The 23155-nt window shown below is 41.6% G+C and overlaps 1 protein-coding gene across 1 annotated transcript in view; it reads right to left on the bottom strand.

Moving 5' to 3' along the window:
• ANTXRL (ANTXR like) overlaps positions 1 to 23155 on the bottom strand; it is a 59680-nt gene that overhangs the window by 15654 nt on the left and 20871 nt on the right. Inside the window, exons 4-15 of the mRNA XM_082285821.1 lie at positions 23033 to 23066; positions 21023 to 21102; positions 20841 to 20909; positions 20559 to 20639; positions 20395 to 20455; positions 13361 to 13459; positions 10998 to 11067; positions 9806 to 9884; positions 5795 to 5890; positions 5026 to 5064; positions 1846 to 1944; positions 658 to 825 (exon numbers count right to left, since the gene is read on the bottom strand). Coding sequence (XP_082141947.1) covers positions 658 to 825; positions 1846 to 1944; positions 5026 to 5064; positions 5795 to 5890; positions 9806 to 9884; positions 10998 to 11067; positions 13361 to 13459; positions 20395 to 20455; positions 20559 to 20639; positions 20841 to 20909; positions 21023 to 21102; positions 23033 to 23066 — 975 coding nt within the window. The remainder of the gene's footprint in view (positions 1 to 657; positions 826 to 1845; positions 1945 to 5025; positions 5065 to 5794; positions 5891 to 9805; positions 9885 to 10997; positions 11068 to 13360; positions 13460 to 20394; positions 20456 to 20558; positions 20640 to 20840; positions 20910 to 21022; positions 21103 to 23032; positions 23067 to 23155) is intronic.

The following is a 23155-nucleotide window of genomic DNA, read 5'->3' on the forward strand; positions in this document are numbered from 1 at the left end:
TGGCCATAGATTCCTGGGATGAGCATGGTACGCTGCAGCCTTGACTATGCCAGCCCTCCACCTTCCTTCTCTGTAAGCAGAGATAACAGTTCTTCCCTTCCTTTAGGGTTGTGTGAGGATACATACATTAAAAGACATTGAAACACCAGATATTATAATGACAGGGGAGAATTGGGGATGAAAATATAGAGACTGCGTGACTTGCCCAAAAATCAAACATTACTGTCTTGTGGGTGAACTAGGGAGAAACAGAGCTGGATCCCAACCCAAGCCCTTAGCCAGAATGCAGTCAAAGCAAGGACTCTGCACTTTATCTGATCCTCTTCTAGACTGCCTTAAGATGGCACAAAACAGCATCTGCCCTCCCTAAGGTTCAAGAGATCTGCTGTTGCAACCCAAGCAAGAGTACCCAAAAAGACAGTGTGAGCTGAGGAAAGGAAGATCTCTGCTCATACCCTCTACTCTTCTCAAAAAAGTATGGCAACACAGTGCCAAGTGAAATGCGTGTTCCAAAACCAGGCAAAGGTGAGGATTAATGGCCACTTTTCTAAATAGGCTCTGCTGAAAGAAAGGCTGTGCTAAGGAAGTGGGATCTTACATGGGAAGTATCTTACATGACACGAGAGGCTTGGTAAAAGGGAAGGTCAGACACATTACCTTGATTGGAGTGTACCATTTTCGCTGGGAAGGTGGTTTTCTCACATGGGGCTTCTTCGGCTTGGGTTCCCATGGCTCATACTCCTGTTCTGGCAACTTGATAATAGCATTTTTCGGTTTTTCCAATTTTGCTCCCTCCTCTGTTGACCCCTTGTCTCCCCATCGCACCTGATGTCAGGAGAGCACACTGTAAGAAGACACTTCAACAGTCCCCACCAGCAGGTGGTTTCCTAGATATTGATCTAGTTCCTATCAGATGACCAAGTGCTACCAGGAATAAAGTCAAATTTATGAAAGCACCAAACTCCCACCATAATCAGAAATACACATTTAAGAATAAAATAGTCTCACTCAAAAACTGCTGGAACTACTAGCCTCTGCACATTCCAGTCATCTAAGATGTGGGAATTCACAGCATCTGGGGCAGATGAGGATCATTAAGGTTGGTAGGACCTCTAAGATGATTGAGTTAACCCACAGCACCACTAAACTGCATCTCAAGTGCCACATCCACATACCTTTTCAACACTTCCAGGGATGGTGATTCCATCACTTCCCTGGACAGCCTTTGCAACTCCTAACCACCCTTTCAGTGAAGAAATTTTTCCCAGTATCTAATATCCCAATATCTGATTTTGTTGTCGGACTTAGCTCAAGCAGAAAAGTGACTCTGCATTCAAGAGCAATATATGATCCATGGTATCACTGTCAGTATACATTCTCAGCACCAAGGATAAAATTCTTCCAAGGAAAATGGTTAAGAATATTAAGATGCAATACTTCATCTGCAGTCTTGCAGAAACTTGCTGAGAAGCCTTCTCTTACATAGAAACCAGGCACTGCATAGACAGCACCCTCAAATATAAAGCCAGTGTAGCTTTCCCTGAATTTCCTCTGACAAGAGAACTGGATGCAACTGCACCAAAGGGTTTGATTCACTAAGTTAAAACTTCTTTTGGTGCTTATCTCATTTCTTAACCTGCAAATTTTCTCTGGCTCATAACGATAGATTGATTTAATTATTCATGCAAATAGCAGTTTGATGTCTGTTACTTGGACAGCAGGTGCAAATTAGGTGGACAAGCCCTGATAAAATCCCAGTCTCCAGTCCTCTTCAAAAATCACATAAAAACATAGTGGTACAATTTTAATTAAATGTGCTGGGGTTTATAACACTAAGCCAAATACCTCCATCCTCTTAATCCCACCAACACCACGACCTCCATAGTAAGATGCATCCACAGTTGGCCACTTCTTCTTTGGCAATCCATCTTCATCATCTGAGTCCTGTGGGAAAGACAGGGAGATATTACTGCTGTTCTCACATAAAAAGCATAAACTGTGGGAAACAGCTGAACATCCTATGGTCCAATCCTTGGATATCTGACTTTGCGTGTTATGCTTATTTGCTGACAAAAATCAAAAAAGTCTCTTGTCTCTGCAGCTGCAATTTTATCTGGGGAAGCCAGAGAGGATTGCCTATTCCTCTCTCCAGGCTGCTTTTGTTCAGTCAAATATGCATTGAGCTCCAAAATCCCTACTGATCTGTAAGGAAAGCCAAAGTGCAGATGAATTGTACGCTATACTGGGTTGCCACTGTGCTATGCAGAAAATGTAGTGATGAGTTAGCCCAAAGAAATAATTCATTAATTGCACTTTTAGAACTTAATGTCATCAACAGAGGAAAGAAAAGCAACCACTGTTGAGTTTTCTAACATGTGCATTAGACCTTTTTGTCAGGGCAGCTCTAACCAGTTATTCTACATTATTTGATGCTTTGTGGAGTCTGGCTCAGGCTGTACAATTTGGAACACAGTTCAGACAGAAGCAACTAACAATTGCCAGGGAGATCAGAACCAGAGCAATTATAAAGACTGAAGATTATTTTTCTGGAGCATGTGAGTGCCTGAATCAGGAATTAACTTTATGTTCATTCTTCTGTTCTTGCTTAACTAAAAGCTGGCAAATAGTTCTGGTTTAGCAAGACATCTCTACATCTCGAGCCAAGAGAAGTAACTAGGATTTCTCAGACTCTGTATTATTACACTAACTTGAGGCACCTGAAAGTCACAGCCTGACACTCTCCAAGTACACACACAGCTGAGCAAAGGGCACAACAAGCCTCCTACAGTATTTTCTTCATTCCTCAGATAACTGTACCTCATGCTGATATGCAGATGTGCATGCCACTCTTGGACTGGCCATGCACAGGGTTCTCTGCTACTTCTCATTAGCACAGGTATGTTTCTCGAAACATTACTTTTTAATTTACTTTTTAATTAAAAAAAACAAAAAAACAAGTGAAATCCTAATACTATAGAGAGACATAAATTACTGTTACATGACTAGATGGCATTTTCTCAAAATTGCCCTACATGTTTCTGTTGGAAAGTAAAAGGAATTAAGAGCCCCAAAGACAATAATAGCTTTCTAAAACCATACTTTAATTTTTGTTTGTATTTACCTCTTAGGTTATGCCTTGGAGAAAGGTATTTCCATAAGTTTTTCAGTGACATGTGGTGTCTCAGCAACGGTTCAATGGGTCAGTTCCTCCAACAAATTCTTTAGTATGGCCAGGCAAGACTAGAGTTGAAATTTGCATTATGTAGTAAGGGGAGTTTGGGTTTGGGTTTTTTATGGTTGTGGTTTGACTTTGGTTTACCTTTTTATTTTGTTCCTGTAATTTTGATTTTATCCTAAATTGGGGAAATCAACATACAATGAAGGTGTTGTGGTTTGGTGTTGGGTTTGGTGCTGTTTCAGTTAGGTTTTTTTGAGAGTACAAGTACACAAATTTTATCCCATTTCATGCCACATCTAAACCAGTACCCAGTGAACTACAGCAGCATGTAAAATTCATTCATATTTGATTTCACTGTGAACCTGAGTATTATATGAGATCCTCTGTCTCTTCCATGCAATGTAAAGCAGATTTCAAGTGTTCCTGTCTAACAGCTCTTACTGCTGGCAAGCCTGACTCCAACAGGACAGAATCAATAGTAACAGCTGATACTTTTCCAGTTGATAAAGGATTTATACCAAATGTCCCTTAGACTGAACATACAGCTAAACAACATTAACAGCTACCACATAGAAATCTAATGCTCATGCTTTGGAACAACATTTACACACCTATATTCAGTTTAACAGTAGCAATGTCACAGTGTATCAGCTAAAGGGCAGGTCACCATACCTAGGGAGCCAAGAACTAAATATAATGAAATCCATTACACAGTTACAATTATTACAATGCACGATTAGGACAATCCATACTGGATGGAGACAAGGCCAAGAAAAGGGAATGGATAACATCTGTGTTCTGTGTTATTCCTGGAGGTTTAGATCAGTTCATTCTCTTTGATTGCATTTAAAATTGCAAAGCATCTGCAACTTCTGCAGGGGTGTGATGCTCTCTGAAACACCCTTCAAACGCAGCATGGCTGCAACTGCAGGCTTTGTGATAGTGCTAATCACACTAACCCCAGCATGAATTCTGGTGTGCATTCTGAAGTTAAATTGTCACAGCACTGCTGTTCAGGACAAGTAACAGGATCACATACACACTAACAGTGGCCCCTAGCAACCTCAAAACAGCAGCTGTGGTTGCCTCCTTACATCCACACCAAGTTACAGCAAGTTAGCAGTAAACTATAAGCTTCTCTTGTGGGTTAGGCAAGTATTTTTCATCATCTAACTGTCTGCCTAGGAGAGAAATTAAGGCAGGCATAAGTTGTCTCTGGAGGTGCTTTTATTTACTACTATTATTTTCAAGAAATTAGTATGGTGAGATGATGAGGTCAGGGTCAGTGAGCTACTGTCCCCAAAAGAGCTAAATACAACCCTGTCTCCAACAGCTCAAAACCTAAATGGAAAAAAGCTAAATGTCCTTCCAAAGGTCACTCTGCAGAAGAGCCACAGCCACGGCAGGCTTTTGTCTCCTCTCCTGCAGCAAAGCCACAAGAATCTGGCCTTTGCTGTCCTTTTTTCCAGCTGCCAGACTGTTTCTTACTTCCAATCTGGGCTAAACTCCTGCTGAGAGCAATGGCAGCTTCACTGGAGGAGGGACAGCTGTCAGCACAGCTTGAGAAGCAAAAATTTGCTTACACACCTGTTTGATGCAGAGCAGAAAGAACAAAATACCTTAGGAACTGTTGGTCTGTGGATTTTTGAGTTATGCAGCTGTTTTTACCCTGGATGGAAGCAGTACATAAAGAGGCCAGAAGGCAGAAATAACTGTCCTGACCCAGAGGGCTTCCTCTCACAGCCTTCAAGGTGTTATTAAGACACCTACAGGGCTGACATTCCTGGGCAGCACAGCACGCTACAGTGGCTGCAGACAGTGCCACAGCTCAAAAATAACACACTTACAGGCTCTGGAGGCGGTGGTGGAGGTGGCTCCTTAATCACCTGGGATAAACAAACAATGGAAAAATCTGAGACAATGGTAGGGTTCATCCATCTCAATACTATGTCCTCTCTGATTTCTTGCCCATATCACAAATGAGTCACTCTGCTTCATTCCCCCACATTCAATCCTCTCATCAGCCCCACTGCTTTTCAGCAGGCATAAAATAACCCAGATGAGACACTAAATCCTTTGCATTGAACTGTTTGATTAGCCAGGGAGTGCTCTAGAGTAAGCAACCCTGGTAGTTCTGCCTGAAAAATACCATATAACTACCAAGTTAATGCAAAGATATTTGCTCAGAATCTGCAGCTCCTCTGAATAAATTAAAGACATCCCAACCAACAAAATGCAAAAAACCCCCTAACTTGTCTTTAAAGAGGACTGTAACAGCTTATGCACACATTAGTAAATCAATTCCATTACACGTTTATACAGCCGGTTTCAAAGCTGGTCTAAAGGAGGTCTTGAGACCAACAGAAACTTGAGTCACATCCATGAGCTTATTTAAAATTCTCATTCAATGTAAAAATCACATAGGCATTGAAACAGTCAAAAACCCAGACTAGAGTAACTTCAACAAGCACTTTAAGCAAATTGTTGCATAAGGGCTTTATTAATATGGCAGCATTTTTCTTAAGTAAGGTTAACCACCCACTCCAACACTTTAACTCTGTGCTTTGGCAGAGAATAGATGAAACCAAGTCAATAGAATGAAAAAACTATACTTACCACTGTGCAGCAAAGGGGCCAAAACCACCACAGAAGAGCCAGAGCCAGCAGAAGAAAGAGAATCAGAAGAGCAATGAAAAGGATGGTCCCAGTCAGCTGCAAGCAAGATGATAATTTCTCAGTTACCTCTGTATGTCTCAAAGAAGGCAGGAGTCCTAAAGTTACACATTTAGAGTCAGCTTTCCCTCACTATGAGGTCTTGGGTAGATTGTGCAGTCAATCACTATTATCATTAGGATCACATCAGTATCTGAAGTCACAAAACCAGGGAAGTATTTGCTCTTTGCAGTGTGTATAATTTATGTATGAATTTATGGTATGTTTATTGCCCACTAGACTCAAGAAGGTTAAACTTGTATACAACCCATTCTGTGCTGGTAAGTCCCTTAGTACTGTCTGAATGGCATTGCAAAGTACTTAACCACAGACTCCCAGGTGTACAGAAAAACCCTTCATTCCTAGAGATGCAGAATATGCAAATGCTGATATTTAAAGAATGGGAATATTGGAGCTCAGACATTATGGGTAACTGTTCACATGTCAGTATCATAGCACAGAGCACAACTTGCTCACTGCATCAGCTCCCAAGCCTGCCTGTGTTGCCTCTTGACTCAAACTGCTCACACAACTTTTGCCCGAGTGATTACGCAAACCAGTCAATACCGCTGTTTGTTCTTGGTATGCTTCTTAGGGCTGTTTACCTATTTTTAATGAGATACTGTAATCATTATCTTAAACATTTCTGATTCTTCTATCCACTGATCTCTCTGCAACTCTGGGGATGTAGAGCTAAGGGTCTATACCTTCAAAATCAAAATTAAATTTTATTTTAAATTACTAGGAAAAAAAAAATCAAGTGTTAACACTTGAAATTAGCTTTTCAGAGCAACTAGGCAATCAAAGAGAATCACAGCTCCGATTTTTCTGTGTAATCTTGATGGATCCTTTGCACTTGCAGCATTTCATGTTAGTGCATTCAGAAGAGATATTAATTCCCTATTGCTCTGATGACTACAGGAATCAGGTTTTCATATGCTGCTTGATTCCTGCAGGACATACAGAGCACGTGGCTTTTGGAAAGTAAACATTTGTTTCACATAGGCAGTGGCATGCTGAGACATGTCCTATCCTTGGACTGTACTGGGTTCTGGAAGGATATTAACATTAGCACTGGTGTTTAAGCTATTTTTTTTTTTTAATATATATATGCTGGGCAAAGAAACCTCTTCAATGGTAGATTTTCAAAATTTGAGAAGAGGTTCAATTTGCCAGCAACAGGGGTATCAGGGGACAGGCAAAACTGAGCAGCAAACTAGAGGAAAGCCTGCGGCTAGGAAGATGAGAAAAGAGCTTGAAGAAAGGTCTGTCAGTCAGGCTGAGGAAAGAGCTGTCTTGAAAGGAAGCTGTAAGAGATTTTCAAAGGATAGGTGGGAGGATAAGGGAAAGAAACCAAATTCCAAAAGTGATTTCTGTATCCATAAAGTCCATGAGATTCACCTTATTGAATCTGGAACTACTTGCTGAATTTCCATGACACCAGAAACTGACGCTTAACCTCTTCTTACAACAGGGATTCCCTTCACTGTTCTAAGTGCATTTGTTTTCCCCTCAGACAATGAAAAGGCTGAGGGTGGAAAGTACCAGCTGGTAAGAGCTTTGCAAAGTCTGAGTGAGATCCCAAATGACCGACTTAGGTGGTACCTAGTTTTCTCAGGCCAGTTCCTAGAGCTGTCAGCACTGACATGTTCAATATGGGACTAACACAAACAGAGCTCCTATTCCATGCTTTTAGGAAGGTAACCCAGTATCCCATATCTGTGTCACAGCATCACCATCCCTGCACTGCTCTGTGGCTTTTTGTCATAGATGCAACAAACTGACCTGTTTTAGGATATGCTATTTAGCTCATGTTCGTTTGGCCAGGGAGCAGCTGGACTGCTCCAACATGTGCCAGACTCCCTGCTCAAAACAAGTCCTGTTAGAGGACACAGTACTAAGCTGCAGTTCAGTGCTAAGCCCCCCTCTTTGGTCTTCCCATGGCCCCATGTACAACTAATGCATCTGGAAAGCAGATACTTGAAGAGAAATGAATTCCCAGTGAAGTCAGTTTGCTGAGAAAGGGCTGAGTAAAAATCCAGCATACCTTTAAGAAGTATTGCTGCACTCCTTAAAAACAAATCCAAGCACAGTATGGCAATGCAGTACCACTACTACTATTACTCCAAACACATATTACCACCTTGTTTTGTAGTCTTTGTACCCAGGCATCGCTTTTCCCGTGCTGACTGCACATACAAATTGCTGAGACATTTGCCAGCCTTAGCTCAGGGGCTACTGGCAGCAAGAAACTAAAGAGTCTTCTTTTAATGATTTTAATGATACAAAGCACCATAGTGAAGCTGGACTTTGAGAAGAAAATAGCAGACTTCATGCAGCTGAACAGAAATAAGCACAGGGATCACACAGAGGCTTTTGGATTATAGTGAAGATACTTACTGTACAGAAAGGACAGAAGGACCAGCTGGGGAGGAGAGCTGAGCAGGCCAGCTGACTGCCACCCACAGAAAAGGAAATAGGAGAGGAAAGGAAATGGAGGGAGTCTCTAAAACGAGAAGAGCAAAATGCATGAAATTAAGACAAAGCTGGAAACTGAACTGCCAACCTCCCTGCTTATGGAACACAACAGGAGTGAGACTGTTTTTGTATCAGCTGCAAATCAGGCTTCCTGCCTCCTTCACATTCAATCTGCAAGAGGCTGGTCAAAAACTGTCAGATTGACATGACTGGAGATTGGATTCCTCTTTTTTATCCTAAGGCTACCAAAAGGAAAAGCTTCCTTCATCCATGCTCTGGCCTTTAGGAACCCAGGGCTGAGACTTCAGTCTTCATCAGAAATAGATTACATATGGGCAACTAAATGCACCAGTTAAAGCTTGTGTTTCACTGCAGACTTGAAAGGTTTTATTGTACCTGAGGTAAAAGAGTGGAGTAAAATGTGAAAATATCAGTCCTCAGTATGGAAAATTTGGAAGAAAGTTTTGGCAAAATAGAAATAATCCCATAAAGAAGCAAACACATCTCTGCTTAATTGAGTCCCTGTAACCCAGACTGTTCCAGCATTCTGGTGTGATATTTCCCACCTTCATTGCTGAAAACATCAGAAAATTAGATTTACAAGTTCCAGTCACCTCTATCTGCATTCCTGCCCTTCTGTTCTTCAGCTGTCAAAATGGCCAACAATGATTACAAACCAATATGACAGCATTTGGCATAGGCTATAAAAGTCCTTTTGACACTAATAACAATAAAGCTCAAGTTTGATGCAAACTGCTATCAGGTACTTCAGCCAACTTGGTTTAGACCACAAGCACAAGGTCACATATTTAATTACTGTACTTGCTTGCACCAGCTACAGGCACTGCCTATTTTTACACCACAGCAAGGAACACATCTGCTTATCTATTAGTCAGTTTCTTAATTTTGCTTATTTGATTCCAAAAATCAGATTTTGATAAAGGATCACTTCTAGCTGTTTATCCCTTACATTCCACCTGGTCTTTTTGACTGTGTGATGCAGGACAGGCATCACTGTCCTTTTCCTCTGTGGCCTTTCCAGATACAAGTCCTAACAGTTGTATCTTTCACCCCAGATCCCATCAGAGACCCCAAGGCTCAGAGTGTTGCTCCCTGATGCTCCTTCCATCATTTTCTCAGATGTCCTTCTGATAAGATCCTAGTTTTGAGGATCTCTCTCCTGGTGTAGGAATGGACAGGGTGCCTTTTATTATAATTTTTTACTCAGAAAATCTATCATGATCTATCCATCATCAACAACAATTTGATCTTGAGTTGCTCTGGTTATTTTCCCAAGAGCTGCTAGGATCCAGTCAATAGCAGTGATGCAGAAGATGCAGAGAGCTCATGCTCACTCAAGAAGGCTTTGCCTAAAGAACCACCATTTCTTTCCAAGGTCTCATGGTTCCTCTGTCAAGCCCCACTGGAATTACTTACACAATGAGTGCTGGTGATGCTGACAGAGCTGGAGATGAATGTTAGCCCGTTGTTCATGCTGACTTGTAGGAAAACCACCCTAGAGCACAAAACAGATACATTTATTTTCAGTGTCACCTTTACACCCATTGTTACCTTTACTCTGTTTTAGCCACTGGTTTATGAGCATGCGTGGATAGCATATCCTGTTGAGTCAGGGCATTTTCATGCCCTCAGGCACTTACCTGCATTTGACTCCCTGCCCAGGAGCCACCCTTTTCATGTTACCTTTATTGAGCTGGGACATTTGCTCTTTATTAAAAAACCCCCATCCCATCTGGGGCTACAGGCACTAGGACAGTGAGTCATAACAGAATGCCTCAGAAAATAGCAATACTACTGGAGATAGCATGAGAAACTTTAAGACTTTTTTATTTATTTAAAGAAACTCTTCTGCCAATGAGTCAGAATGTGTTCTTTTGTATCAAGCAAATCCAGAACACCTACACTGAGACCAAGAAGGGTAAACACACTGAAATGCCAGTGAAATTCAAGAAGAATCTTCCCTAGCCATTCTGCAATATCAGAGAAAGAGTCCAAGGAAGAAAAAAAATTAAGTGATAATAAAAAAATGACAAAACCTCACCAAATTAATTTCCTTCACCCACAAATACAGAAGGGGAGGGAGGCATTCACTCTTAGCCCCAGTACAGTATTTAAGCACCCACAAGATCACCTAGGGAAAAGGAGACATTGTGCCATGTCTCCCAGAAGTCTACAGGATTAAAAAGGCTGAAAAATATCAACACTAGACACAGGAAGCAACATACACAATAGCAGCAAAGGAATTCGAATCAAGCATCTCCTTTCCACCAAAATTAAAAGTTTGTCTTGAATTTAATTACCTTTTCATCTGAAAAACAGGATATAGGAAGAGAGGAGGAATCACCATTCTGTGATTCTATGAAATGGGGCCATGGTCCAAGAAGACCTTTGGTTAAACTGTGCTGAAGACCCAACATTAAATAGAGATATGTGGCTCCTACTAGGAAAAGATTTGGCACAAAGGAGATGGCTGCAATATGACACACACACACACACACAAATTTGTTAGCTTGACACTTTGGGCAAAATCCTGAGCCTTTGGCTCAGTAATGACATCCTCACTCAGAAGTCCACTCTCTCTTGACACATGCTGGAAAGCAATACTCACTGTCCAGCATCTTCTATCACTGGGGCAGGGCAGAGTAAGTATGTATCGTGAACAAAAGTCGGCTTTTCATCTGAAAAGAAATTATTATAACTATCAGGGGTGAAAAAATAAGTTGTTCCAAGCAGGCCATCCCCTTGAGAAGCACTGACACCAATGACAGCCACAGATGAACTCAGTATATTGGCAAGTACCAATACTCCCCAATAGTGCTGATTACAAATCCAAGTATAGATAACCATTCATATTGTTGACAACATGATGCTATCAGGCTAGAGATATCACAGCTAAGAACTGGAAGTTTATCTCTGTTCCTGACCAGTGATCAGGATTTGGAATCCAGCTTTGAGATCTATTCATCATGTCTATCATAAAATTACATGCAACCTCTACTCACACTGAATACTCTGACCCCACAAGTTACTCAAGGGCTCAAAAGTTTAGGGTTCAATTTTTGTCAACCTATGTCCAAACACACAGAGAAGAGACTCCAAGGCTGCACTGTCTGAGCCCAGGAAAAAGGAAGGAGAGAGAAGGGGTGGAGCTGAAATGGAAAAATACTGGGGCAAAAAAACCCCAAACCCAAGTGATGGTTGGTCATTTACAGGGAACAGGCACAGAGGGGCCATGACTGATGTTAGCATGAGGACCTGCTCTGCACTAGCTGCTTCTCCTGGACCCAACCTCCCCCCTGTGGCAGCATCATCTGTAAACAGCCCATGCTTCTAAGGGTTTGGTGCAGGCAAAGTCAAACACAAGGGCATACGTGTCTTCCCACCTCCTTGGACTCCACTGCTCCAGGAATCAGCAGTGTTAATCCTGTTGCTTTCAGAAGTCACATCCAGAAAGCCAAGTCCTGTGAATACAGGCAGGAGGCCCAGCAGGAATCCTGCACTGCCACTCCACCAAAAGTGTGTAAGCTGAAGCACAAGAGCACACACACCACTCCAGTGAATAGCTTAGCTCTGAATGGCCAGCAAAGCAACTGTGGTGCCAGCCTGGAGAAAGACTGGTCTACAAGAGGCAAACCCAAGGGAGTAATGGGCTGATAAAAGCTGCCATCTTATTTATACTTTAGAGGCTTGTTTAGTCTTTTTATCTAGGAAAAAAATTAACTCAAGCAACAACAGATGTAAGAGTTGTTCCTTCATGCTTCAAGCACACCTGAAGACAGAACTAATTTCCCTGCCTTGGCAGAGATGAGGGCATGGAAATCAGTGATATGTTTTAGGGCCAGCCTAAGGGGAAAAAAAGCCAGCATAGATCAGCATCTCATCAGAACAGCTGTTGCAAACCTAACCCAAGGAAAACACAGCATGGAGTTGGAATGGAATCAGACAAGTTTCCCTCCTGTATATTTCCAGGCTCAGGTCAGCACTTACTGTGTGAAGTCCAGTCAAGGTGCTAATGATTGGGGACAAGGAAGAAAAAGCAAAATGTCTGTCTAGCTGATAAACCACAAAAACCAAATCCTGGTTAAAGCATATCTGTAAGTGGCATAAATGCAAGACCACCAGAGCTGATTGACTGCAGTGTCGACATAGACAACTGGGATGGGAAATGAAGGAGCAATTCATGTGCTCCCTCTTATAAGTGAATTCACTGCTAGGAAAGGCACCAGTCTGGCCACGACAGAATATGAAAGCCTCTACTGTGCTCAGGCCACAAGGAATAGCATACATGAAAGAGGAGCAGAGCTCCCCTCCCCACACCATGCTTCACTCTGCCAGACACACACAGCTTCTCAGGAATGAGAGAGGACTGCTGAGAAACTGGACATTCCATCTTCTTTTGGCCAGTCAGTCCTTTGCCTTGCTGCTGAGACAGCAAACGAAGGACCCTGTTCAGCACAGCAATGACAGCGAGTTTCCATGTTACAGAGTCACTGCGATGGGACCAGCACCTGGTGTCAGAGAGGAACAGAGCATGCCTGGGAGGCCTGGCTTTATGGCAATTGTCTTCTAAGTTGGTGAATAAAAAATCTGAAAACACCACCAGGGGATCAAGATAGCACTATTTCTTTTTACTGGTGATGAACAAGGGAATAGGAAGCAATTTTAAGTTTCCATCTTAAAACCTGATCCCCAGTCCTCTCTTGCTGTATGCAGCACCCGTGTGCATCACTACAACGGTGCCAAGGTCACGGTGCAGCAGCATGCCCTGTGCAAGCGCTCACAACACAATGCCCGCAGGTCACTGCATTGAATAAGGATGGATTTCAAGCTTCTTTTGCGTTCACACCTCTACCCCAGCTCCCTCTCACATCTGCTGCAAGGACTCCCCTTAACATGGATGAGAGCTGGCCTGTGTCCTGTGAGGTGACACAGCCACAGGGGTCACTGCAATCCACCAGCCTGCAAACTTACTGATCGTGAGGCTGTCATTGAGCTTGAAGCTGCAGAGTACCTGGTCGATATTTCTTGCATGATAAAAGCCGTTGCCTCTTACCACAACTTGAAAGGACTCTGTAAGTGAAAATACAGAAGATTTATGAGAAATAACTCAAATAAAGCATTTCTGTACAGAGTGACACAAATTAAAACATGACAGTAGCTGTTCTCTGCCCTATGCTTGAAATAAAGCATTCACGCTGACATTCCCTCTATTCAGCAGCAATGTCCAAAAGCAGCATAAGGGCTCCAGAGACTTCTCTTTGTTTCAAATCAGCTCCAACAAGTGTAACACAACTGCAAAGCCTTAAAGGTGCCACAGTAAAACTAAGTCTGACTTAACTGATGTTATCTCATGGTTCCTCCACGGTTTTTGGGGCAGACACCTTTGCTAACCACAAGTACCAGTTCTTCCACCTAATCTTCATGGCAGATGGCACAAGGCTTTCAGCAGCAGCTCTGTTCAGGCAGATGCTGACAGACAGAACTCCCCTCCTAAACCTCCTGTGACTCAGAGAGAAAGTTTTGCATCTGGGTAACCTTGGGAAAAAACAGTGCTCCTGCCCATGCACCGAGTCCATGCATAGTCCCACTAAAATCTGCTCTGCATGGGAATATCCAAGGGCCCAGGCACCACTGTTTTCTTTGTGCTCGTCTCCCACATCCCTGCCCCAGCAGCTGAAACCACCAGTGGCACAAGGAGAAACCTGCCACCACTTCTGTTGCTTTATTCCTGATAGGGAAGGCACCTGAGATTTTTGACATTATTGTGACAAGAACTATGATTTGTTCATTCAAGCAGGAGAAGTATCATCAGGTTTGGGTTTTTTGGCAAACATTCCAACAGCCTTTTTACTGACAGAGCAGTTTTGCACTTGAGTAAAGCCAAATCTCTGTAAGAAGTGAGATGCCAACAGCACGTGCCCTCCACTACTGATCATGTTGCAGTGCACTGAGCTTACTCATAAACCTAAAAAAGAACTCTATTGCCAGAGAGATCAGTAATGCCTGGCTGAGCATCTACTGGAGCTAGAAACATGGAGGGAAAGGCAAGGGATAGAGACAGGTAGAGGCAGGATTGCTGAGTTTATGCCTATCATGAAAGCACCTGGTGTCACCATACCCAGTACAGTTAGAGACAGAAAAGGTAACTCAAGGAAGAAAAGTAGAAAGAAATCTGGCTTTGTTTTCTCAGCTTCTCCCCAGCAAGCATTTAAAGTTATTCCTTAGTAACCTACACAGTTAACACTTCTCCTTGGAGCTCTAGCAACACATCAGTTTGCTACTCTTCCCTCCCTTGTACTGTACACTGGTGAAGCCCAGCACAGAGCCATAGTCCCCTTTCTGCTAGGTTAAGCCTGAACTGCCAAACTAGGCCCAAGGTGCCCCAGGAAGGGAAGTGGCAAGGGAAACGTGGTACACAAAAAGCTGTTGTGGCCACTACACTGACCACAGAGGTGATACCTTTAATGCAAGCAGGTGGAGAGACATGTTACAAATTTGTTCTGTCCCCAGCACGCTTTTGAAACTCCCTTTGACACTGCACACAAGCTGACAGCTGAGATCCCTGGCACACAGCAAGGGAAAGCACAGAAGTTGCACTTTCACGCATGAATCTCCCACTTTAACCAAATCCTCCACAGATGCTGTTCAGAGGCTCTCACACCAGCCTCTGAGCAGCATCTGAGGCCAGCTCAATACATGGGGAATAACAGCACAACACAGGACCAATTAATCTTCAAGCTTCACATAGAAAAATATGAATAAATTATACAGTACTCCACTAGTAGCAAGTAAAACCACAAAGAAGTCTACATGCATCGTCATTTATACTTTGATGAACATGCCAAAAAGGAGAGCAAAACAATGTTGGTAGGATTGAGGGGAACAGTACACAATTTTTAGCAATGTAAGATTTGGCTTTTAGTAACATTCCATACAAGGCACTGCCATGTTATTTGTATGCTTTGGAGGGAGGAATCATTATTGGATAACGCTGCATGAGACCCAAAGGTGGTTGAAATACATTCAGCCTCATCTGCTGCCCTTCATCATCAAGCTACTGCAAGGCAAGCTAGCACAAAGATGTGAGGTGCTTTAACTTTTCTGTACAGACAGCTTTTTTGCCAAAACCACTCACTCATTGCCATTCTCACTGCATTGGGATCTAATGCAACTCCAGGTGATTTGGACTAGGGCATTGACAAATTACAATCAAGCACTGGAAATCCACACTGTGGGATATGCCCAGCCACTGCCCTGGAGGGATGTCTGCTGAGATAAAAGATTTTGTGATCACCCAGCAGGACTCCCTGGAAAGGCAACTACTTTGGGTCATGGCGAGGAAAGGTAGACCCACAATCCTTTGTGATACCCTATGCAGATCATTCTGTAACCCATTGGTCTGTCCCAGACCCTCTGTAACCCATTGGTCCCCTTGCTGATCCCCTGTATCCCTATAAAGGCAAGCTCCCTCACACTCTGGTCTTCATCATGGTAACTTGCTCTAGAGCAGGGCTCTGAACTGACAAAAGCCACAAGGTAGATGGGAATCAAAGAAGATATTTTGGGAGGAGGAAAAGAAAATAGCTACTGGAGTGAATTTTGAAATGAAACATATGCTTAGGCACCTTGCTAAAGAAAGATGATAAAATTTGAGATCTCAATGAGCACACCAAGAACCAAATACACAAATCCAGCATCAGAATTTGGCCTCTCTTTAATGGGAAGGGTCATACATCCTGGCTCTCACTGGGGGTGGTGGGCATTTCTTTAAACAAATGAAAATGAACTGTAGGGCAGATTCATCTGCTTCTTACTCCAATAAGAATCTTGAGTTACTCTTAGTCAGATTCATGCCTTGAGCCATTCCACATCTAACCCAGCTGATATACTGAGAATTATTCTTGATGAGCATCTCTTTTTTTGCCAGCAGAGCTGAGAGTCATGACCATCCCTGAGGGCAGCTGGGCCTCTGCCCACCCACCAGAACTACCTGCCTGGGACCACACACTGCCAGACTTGCTTGTAGCCAGTCCAATTCACTATGGCTTAAACACCCAGCCAAGGTGATAATTTTTTTTCCCCATCTCAATTTTATATTTTAGAAGAAGCTTGCTAAAACAAAACTGTACTTAAAATTTTTCTTCCCCTTCTCATGAATTAATGGCCTTAAAAGGCAGCAATCACAAAAGCTTACTTGGTAGCTGTTTCAGTGTCTTTAAAAAGATGCAGCAAGTAAGAAACTTTCAACACAAGACATCAAAGGTAAAAGCTACACCTAGAAGTTTAGTCTTGTCAGGACAGTTTACCTCTCCCGCCATTCTTTTCACTGTGATGGCCACTCTGCACAGTCAGTTGTGAACACACGATTGGGCAGTAACCTGTCCACCAACACAAGCTGACAATATACCAGACTTGCAGGGAAATGTAAACAGCTGGTACTGGGTTTGTTGTTGCTGTTCAGAAACCTGTCCCCTTGGTTGCTCTGGAGCATTAGCGTGCTCTGGATGATGGTCTGTTGAAATGGCTAATTCCATTTAATTTTGTGCTCTGGCCCTGGCTGCGTCCTTTTCTGCCTTAGTTACTGTCAGATCACAGACTGCAGCTTTTGACAAGACAGCGAAGGGAAAAAGGTCAGCACTGAAATAACCGGGCGGCGCTGGCAGCGAGATGGTAGATTGAGGCTGGTGTGCAGTGGCTGTGCTGTCGGCTCCGCTTCTCTGACTCTGATGAGAAGCTGACTGCTTTCATTCACACCTGGTAGTTGATGTGGCCACTAGGATGCCACATCCAACAAAACCTTTCAATCACATCTGCGTACCATAAGCATAATCAAAACAATGATGCTGTCAAACGGGATATGAGGCACCTCTGATGCTGCACTGATAGCCTGCTTACAGGCTGCATGTCTTGGTCACTTTAAATCAGAGGGAACACGAAGGACCCAACTACACTGCTCCACAATGGGGACAATGAATTTGCAGGGTCAAAAAGCATTAAACATCAGATAGCTGTCACAATACGACGAGATCAATTTGTAACTTGACTTGCCAGATAGCTTTGTCACAGAAAGCCAGAGTCCCAACTGGAATTGTCAACGCACAGAAATTGTTCCATTAGCCTTTTACTAAACCTCTGGCAAGTCAAAAATGAAGCCAAGATCATCAAGTAATCACCAGTGCAGTAGTAACTACGAGAACACTTAAAAGGAGTGGCTCAGACCCTGCTTTAAGCCCTGATCATAACTTGTTTCCACTGAGCCATACAAACCCCGTATGATCTCAAACCAAATTGCAAAAATTATCAGCAATGCTAAATAAAGGCTAAACCAATTATCACCTCACTCAAGTAAGTTTCATACAAAAGTGTGGACAGACACACATTTCAGGGCTGTAAACAGATAAATATCTTTTCTGGAGAATATGATAATATACTGCACTCTTTTCAGAGGTCTATTATTTTTCAATCATCATTTTGAAATGCAAATTTCTATTATGTATTTGAAAAACCAACCAGGCAAACAAACATTCCTAGCCCAAAAAGGCGAGGAATGGTGAATTTCTAGAAAATGTTACCTTCTAATTTTCAGCCAGTGGGTACATCCACCATGCAAGTGTATACATATGTTTTGATGTAGGTTTCAATGGCTATGTATCTTAACACAATAATCATTATCAGTAAATTATATCAGTAATTACCTGTATTGAAAATGCATAAAAATTCTGATGTTAATGCAAAAAAATAGTGAAGCCTATGAAGTAAAGTCCAAATTAAGCACATTAAAAAAATAACCCACATTACATATAGAGTAACACTAACTCTCCAGTGAACTGAACTCAAGATCTGGATTCACACTACCATGAAAAAAGTTGTTTAATCCCAGGGCATTCCTTCCAGGAGACAGTGGTGCACACAGCTATACAGATGAACCTCCAGCTAAGTTGAATTAAGAGGGATAATAAAGGATAATAAATCTAAGCACAAATGTAAATATTTGTAACCTCATACTATAAAACCTCTTGCAGGAGATAATTTCAGCCGTGGCTTACAGGATAATAATAAATGCTATTACAGGCCTGATTCTTAGTGCTTAAGACCTTAATACTTTAAATACAACAGTATACAAACAGTGCACACCATGTGGAGCTGCAGCTCTGGCTTCCTCCCATTTTCAAGCTCTCTGCTGCTACAAACAAACCTTCAAGCACGTGGAGATTGGGCAGCAAAGCTTCACCATGTGCCAGCCCTTGCTTGGTCAACAGAACAACAGGGACAGAGCAAACCTCAGAATTTAGTGGGAAAGAATTCACTTAAAGCACTTTCCCCTAAAGTGAAAGCACTACCTTGCTGAATCAGCAGCAACACACAGAAATTGATTCTGCCCAGTTTATATTCATCTTGCTTCCCACAAAGGCAATGAAAAACTTCTACAAATCCAAGTAAGGCAACAATATTTTTTGGGGTCTTTTTGTAAGGGCAAACTATTTTTAAAGAGTACTTGTGTAATTTTAATCACATTTGTCATAAAGTTGTTACCTAGCAAGCTTAGCAAAAATTGAAGTGGCTTGAACTCATTATCCTTTGGGGAAAAAAAAAAAAAAAGAAATTCTACTCTTTTTGCTGAAATATATTAATTTTATTGAAAGAATTTTTTTTCTTCAGAATTTTTTTCTTAAATACTCCATAAAGATATTTTCAACATTCTATTTGAAAAAATTATTTCAAATTCAACTTTCCAATATTCTTAATATTGTTCCAAAGAATTGAAAGAATACTACTGAAATCCTTCCTATTGGAATGCTGACATTTTCATGTAGCTAAATGAATTTTTGTTTAACAGGATATCTTGCAATAAGCTTTGCACAAAAATTGTTAGGTATACAATAATTAGGCAAAAATAGGAAAGTATCATTATGAGATAAAAAGCTTTAAATGTCAAAGCTTTTAAACTGTTTTTTTTAATTCAACTCCACAATATTTTTAAAAGTAAAATCATTCCTTTAAATTTTCTACAGATGAGATTTTACATCTAGTCCACAATAATATACTTAGGAATAATTCAAGAGACACAAGGATGTTTCATGTTAAATTGAAACATTCAGGGTAAGATCATACAGTGATTGACATGCAAAAATGAAGAGTGAACAATTTCTCTTCTGTGATACTAAATTTTTCCTGAGTTTCATATTTTATCTGTTTTCAAGGTCAGCTTTCATGCATCATTGTCATTTTTTATGTGCTCCTTTTTACAGTGTACAAGGGAATGAACACAAGACACTAACACTAGAGCTAAATAACCATGCTGAAAACTGTACCTTGCAGCAAACTTATGGTGTCACTCTTACTCTGCTGCAATGGCTTCTAAAGTAGATACAAACACAGCATGAGAATTGCTAACATAAACCAGAACAAATCCAAGTTAAATATACTAGATATGAAAGGCATGAAATTATCAACAACTCCTCTGGGTATCCTTCATGTTTACCATAAAGAAAAATGGTTCTTTCAGACAAGTAAAACATTAGCATTTCAGAAAACACAAGAGGTATCTTGGCCTACGCAGCAAATCATATTTGGTTAAATAAACCTTAAATTTCTGTAAACGTTTTGCAAAATCTTGTTCTAACTGCTGACAAGTCTTAGCAGATCCCAGGAATGCAGTCTTTCCAGAAATTTGTGAGATATTGCCTTTAGACCCTAAGACATCTCTGTCAGTCTGGCTTTACATTATTTTTCTTCTCTCTCTCTCAGATTTTTTAAAAAGTGGTGTCCCCAATTCGCTGTTACTTCTATCAACTCTCCAAGCTGGTACTCAGTCACAGCAGCTGCATGTTTATTGTCAGAATGTTTTTCTCAAGCTGAGAAGGAACATGCAGGGCTTTAGCCATGGCCTGAGAGGATGCTCTAACACAACCACAGGCTTCGTCTCCAATACCACATTAGGTAGTTACTGACATTTCATCAGTGTGATTCATTTGCCTTAACACACTGTTCTTGTGGAAACTTACCTCCTGCACAAACACTGGATGGTTCAGCTGCTAGGATCTCAATGCAAGACTTCTTCAGAATCTAAAAGATTTAGATAAGCGAATTTTTTGGTAACCATTTTCATCTGTGTTTTATTAATGCAGGAAAGGGCACCCTTTACTACATGTCAGAATATCCAACTTACTGAATCAATGGTTCCTCTTAGGGCATAAAAGCCTCCCTTAACTGGAAAAACATGATCGATGCTGTCAGCAATCGTTGACAGCTGCAAAGAAAGACAATCATAAATCACGAGGAAAACAAAATTACAGTGAACAAAACCAGGCCCTTTCATACTTGTTAAAAGACATCACACTGACACAAAATGATTTATGCCTCAAGTAATTAAATAAATGCCTTCATCTGATGCCCTTACTTGTGCAGTAGCATAAAAGAAAAACACAACAAGAGAAAGCAAGCAAGTTACCTGAGTTTCATTGAAATCTTTCACTCCAACACAATAAACAATAGCTCCAAAGCTTCTGGCTCTGTTGGCCTAAAAAAACCAAGAACTGCCATTAAGTGCAAAGCTATATAATCAGTGGAGCCAGCAGTAAATGTGTACAGGTTTGACGTAAATTAGTTTGGACAAACACAGAAGTGACTTACTTCTTGCTCAGCATAATAAAACTGAGCATCTTGCAGCTCTCCATCCGTCAGGGCAATAATCACACTCGCGGTCCGAACTCCTACACGGAGGGCAGTTAACAACAGATTGCATACACATGACACAAGATTCAGCAATGGAAAAAAATGTTTGGAGTGAGGCAATCCTTTCTGCCAATAAATAAATACAAACCCATAAGGCCAGACTCTCAGCCTGCTTTGTATGGAGTTGGTGATACACCAGCTGAAGGCCAGATGCAAGGCATGCAATGAGCCAAAACCTGCACACCTTCACATCACCAGCGTCACTGGAGGGGGAGTGCTGCTCTAACAAGGCCCACACACCGACCTTTCTGTTCTGCATTAAATAGATCACCTACCAAGACTACAGCCAGACCTTTCACATGGAGAACAGATGAAATGGGTTTGCAGAGAAGGAGAGGTTTCCCCTCTTCTCTTGACAAATTTGTCTCTAGATAAACATTGGCCAGAGATTGTGGTAAGAGCTCCTCTGCAAAAGGAGCTTTCCTGCCATCCTACCTTCCCCTCCAGCAGGCTTTGAAAGAGCAACCCCACTGAACATGGCATGAAATGGGCTTCTATAGGGAGGTCAGTCCTACAGTTCTCAAGCAACAAGAACTTCCAGTGAAATTCATAGGAATTCTGAGCATGTGAAAATCTTAAGATCAGGTTCATTAGAAAGACATCATGTCTTGTGATACAACATTTCATATCCCATCTAAACTTAAGCGAAAAGGTTGTATAGACTGCAGAGATTTATATATGTAATGGAATATAGAATACATTGCTACCTAGAAAAATGCAACCTGTTAACAAAATTAGACCAAATTAACATGCAAACTATGGTTCAACCAACCGTTTTGAGTCCATAGTTCTTAAGCCAAGTAAATAATACACATACATGTTACTTTCAGGCATGTATTTGTTATTTTTTCAAAATAATCTGCTACAGTTTCAAGTGTCTTCCCCCATACTGGCTGAAATTAAAGACTGATTAGTTCTGACAGTTTTCTTATGCCATGCAGTCCTTCCCATGTCATGTCAGACACAGACATAAACCTTAAAAAAATGACCTGCAACTTGGGGGAAAAAATAGCTTGGATCCCCTTTTTTTTTCTGCCCAGCACCCTTGAAAAATGCTGAAAAAACCTGGAGATCTTATTTTGTTTTCTTTTCAACACTTGTTTCTTCCTTGGTAGCTTAGCTTCTAAATCCAGATCTCATCTACTCTTTTTCTTTCCTAATTCAATTTACAGAATACTTGATTAGCTCACAGCTATATGCTATGAAGTAAAATTGTTTTCAGTCGGACACTTCAGGACTCCTGATTTTACTGGCAGAAATGCTGCAACATTGTGCAGAGCTGCTGCTCCTACTCACACACCCTATTTTAATAAAAAAACACGGACCTGTTTCTCCATCTTCCAAAGAGACAATCAGCTCACAAATGAGAGCAACCTCACACCAGGGTATGAACTAGGCAAGTCTTGTTAACTAACTAGGTCTTCTTTTGGCACAGAAAAAACCCACAAATACACTTTCTTCTAAAAATTTAGTGAAAACACACATTTTAGCAACTCAGAATCTGAACACACATCATTCACACCAATGCAAAGTCCTCCTTCACACCTACACTAATGAGAACAAGGATGTGGGACCACAAAGCAGATGGGGTGAGTGCATCGGGACAGAAGGGACCAGGAGAGCGCGGGTATTCCTGTCTCCTGGGTGCAACATGGGCAGCTCCGGCTGCAATGGTTTGGTCTGCATTCTGCAATGGTCAGATCTGGGATCATACTGGTCTTCTCTGATCTCAATAAACCATGAATCACACATATAAAAGTAGGGCTGTATCAAAATGGAATGCAGTGTTGCATAACACCACTCCTCCTCCAATACATCTTGCAGCGGGTTTACTGCAGGTCATAAAAAGAACTATAATCCCTGTCTTTTCCATGCAGATATCCACTATGAATGATATACAACACATACCTCCATAGGTTTCATGGTAAATTTGCTCATTTGCCTGCAACGAAGTGTAGAACATGGTTAGCTCTGAAGTATACCAGCAGGAAGTAAGCAAAGTTTATACGTGTAAAACAAAGAAAGTAGGTG

This window comes from Coloeus monedula (genome assembly GCF_965178545.1).
Source record: "Coloeus monedula genome assembly, chromosome: 8".
In the NCBI taxonomy this organism is placed as follows: Eukaryota; Metazoa; Chordata; class Aves; order Passeriformes; family Corvidae; genus Coloeus; species Coloeus monedula.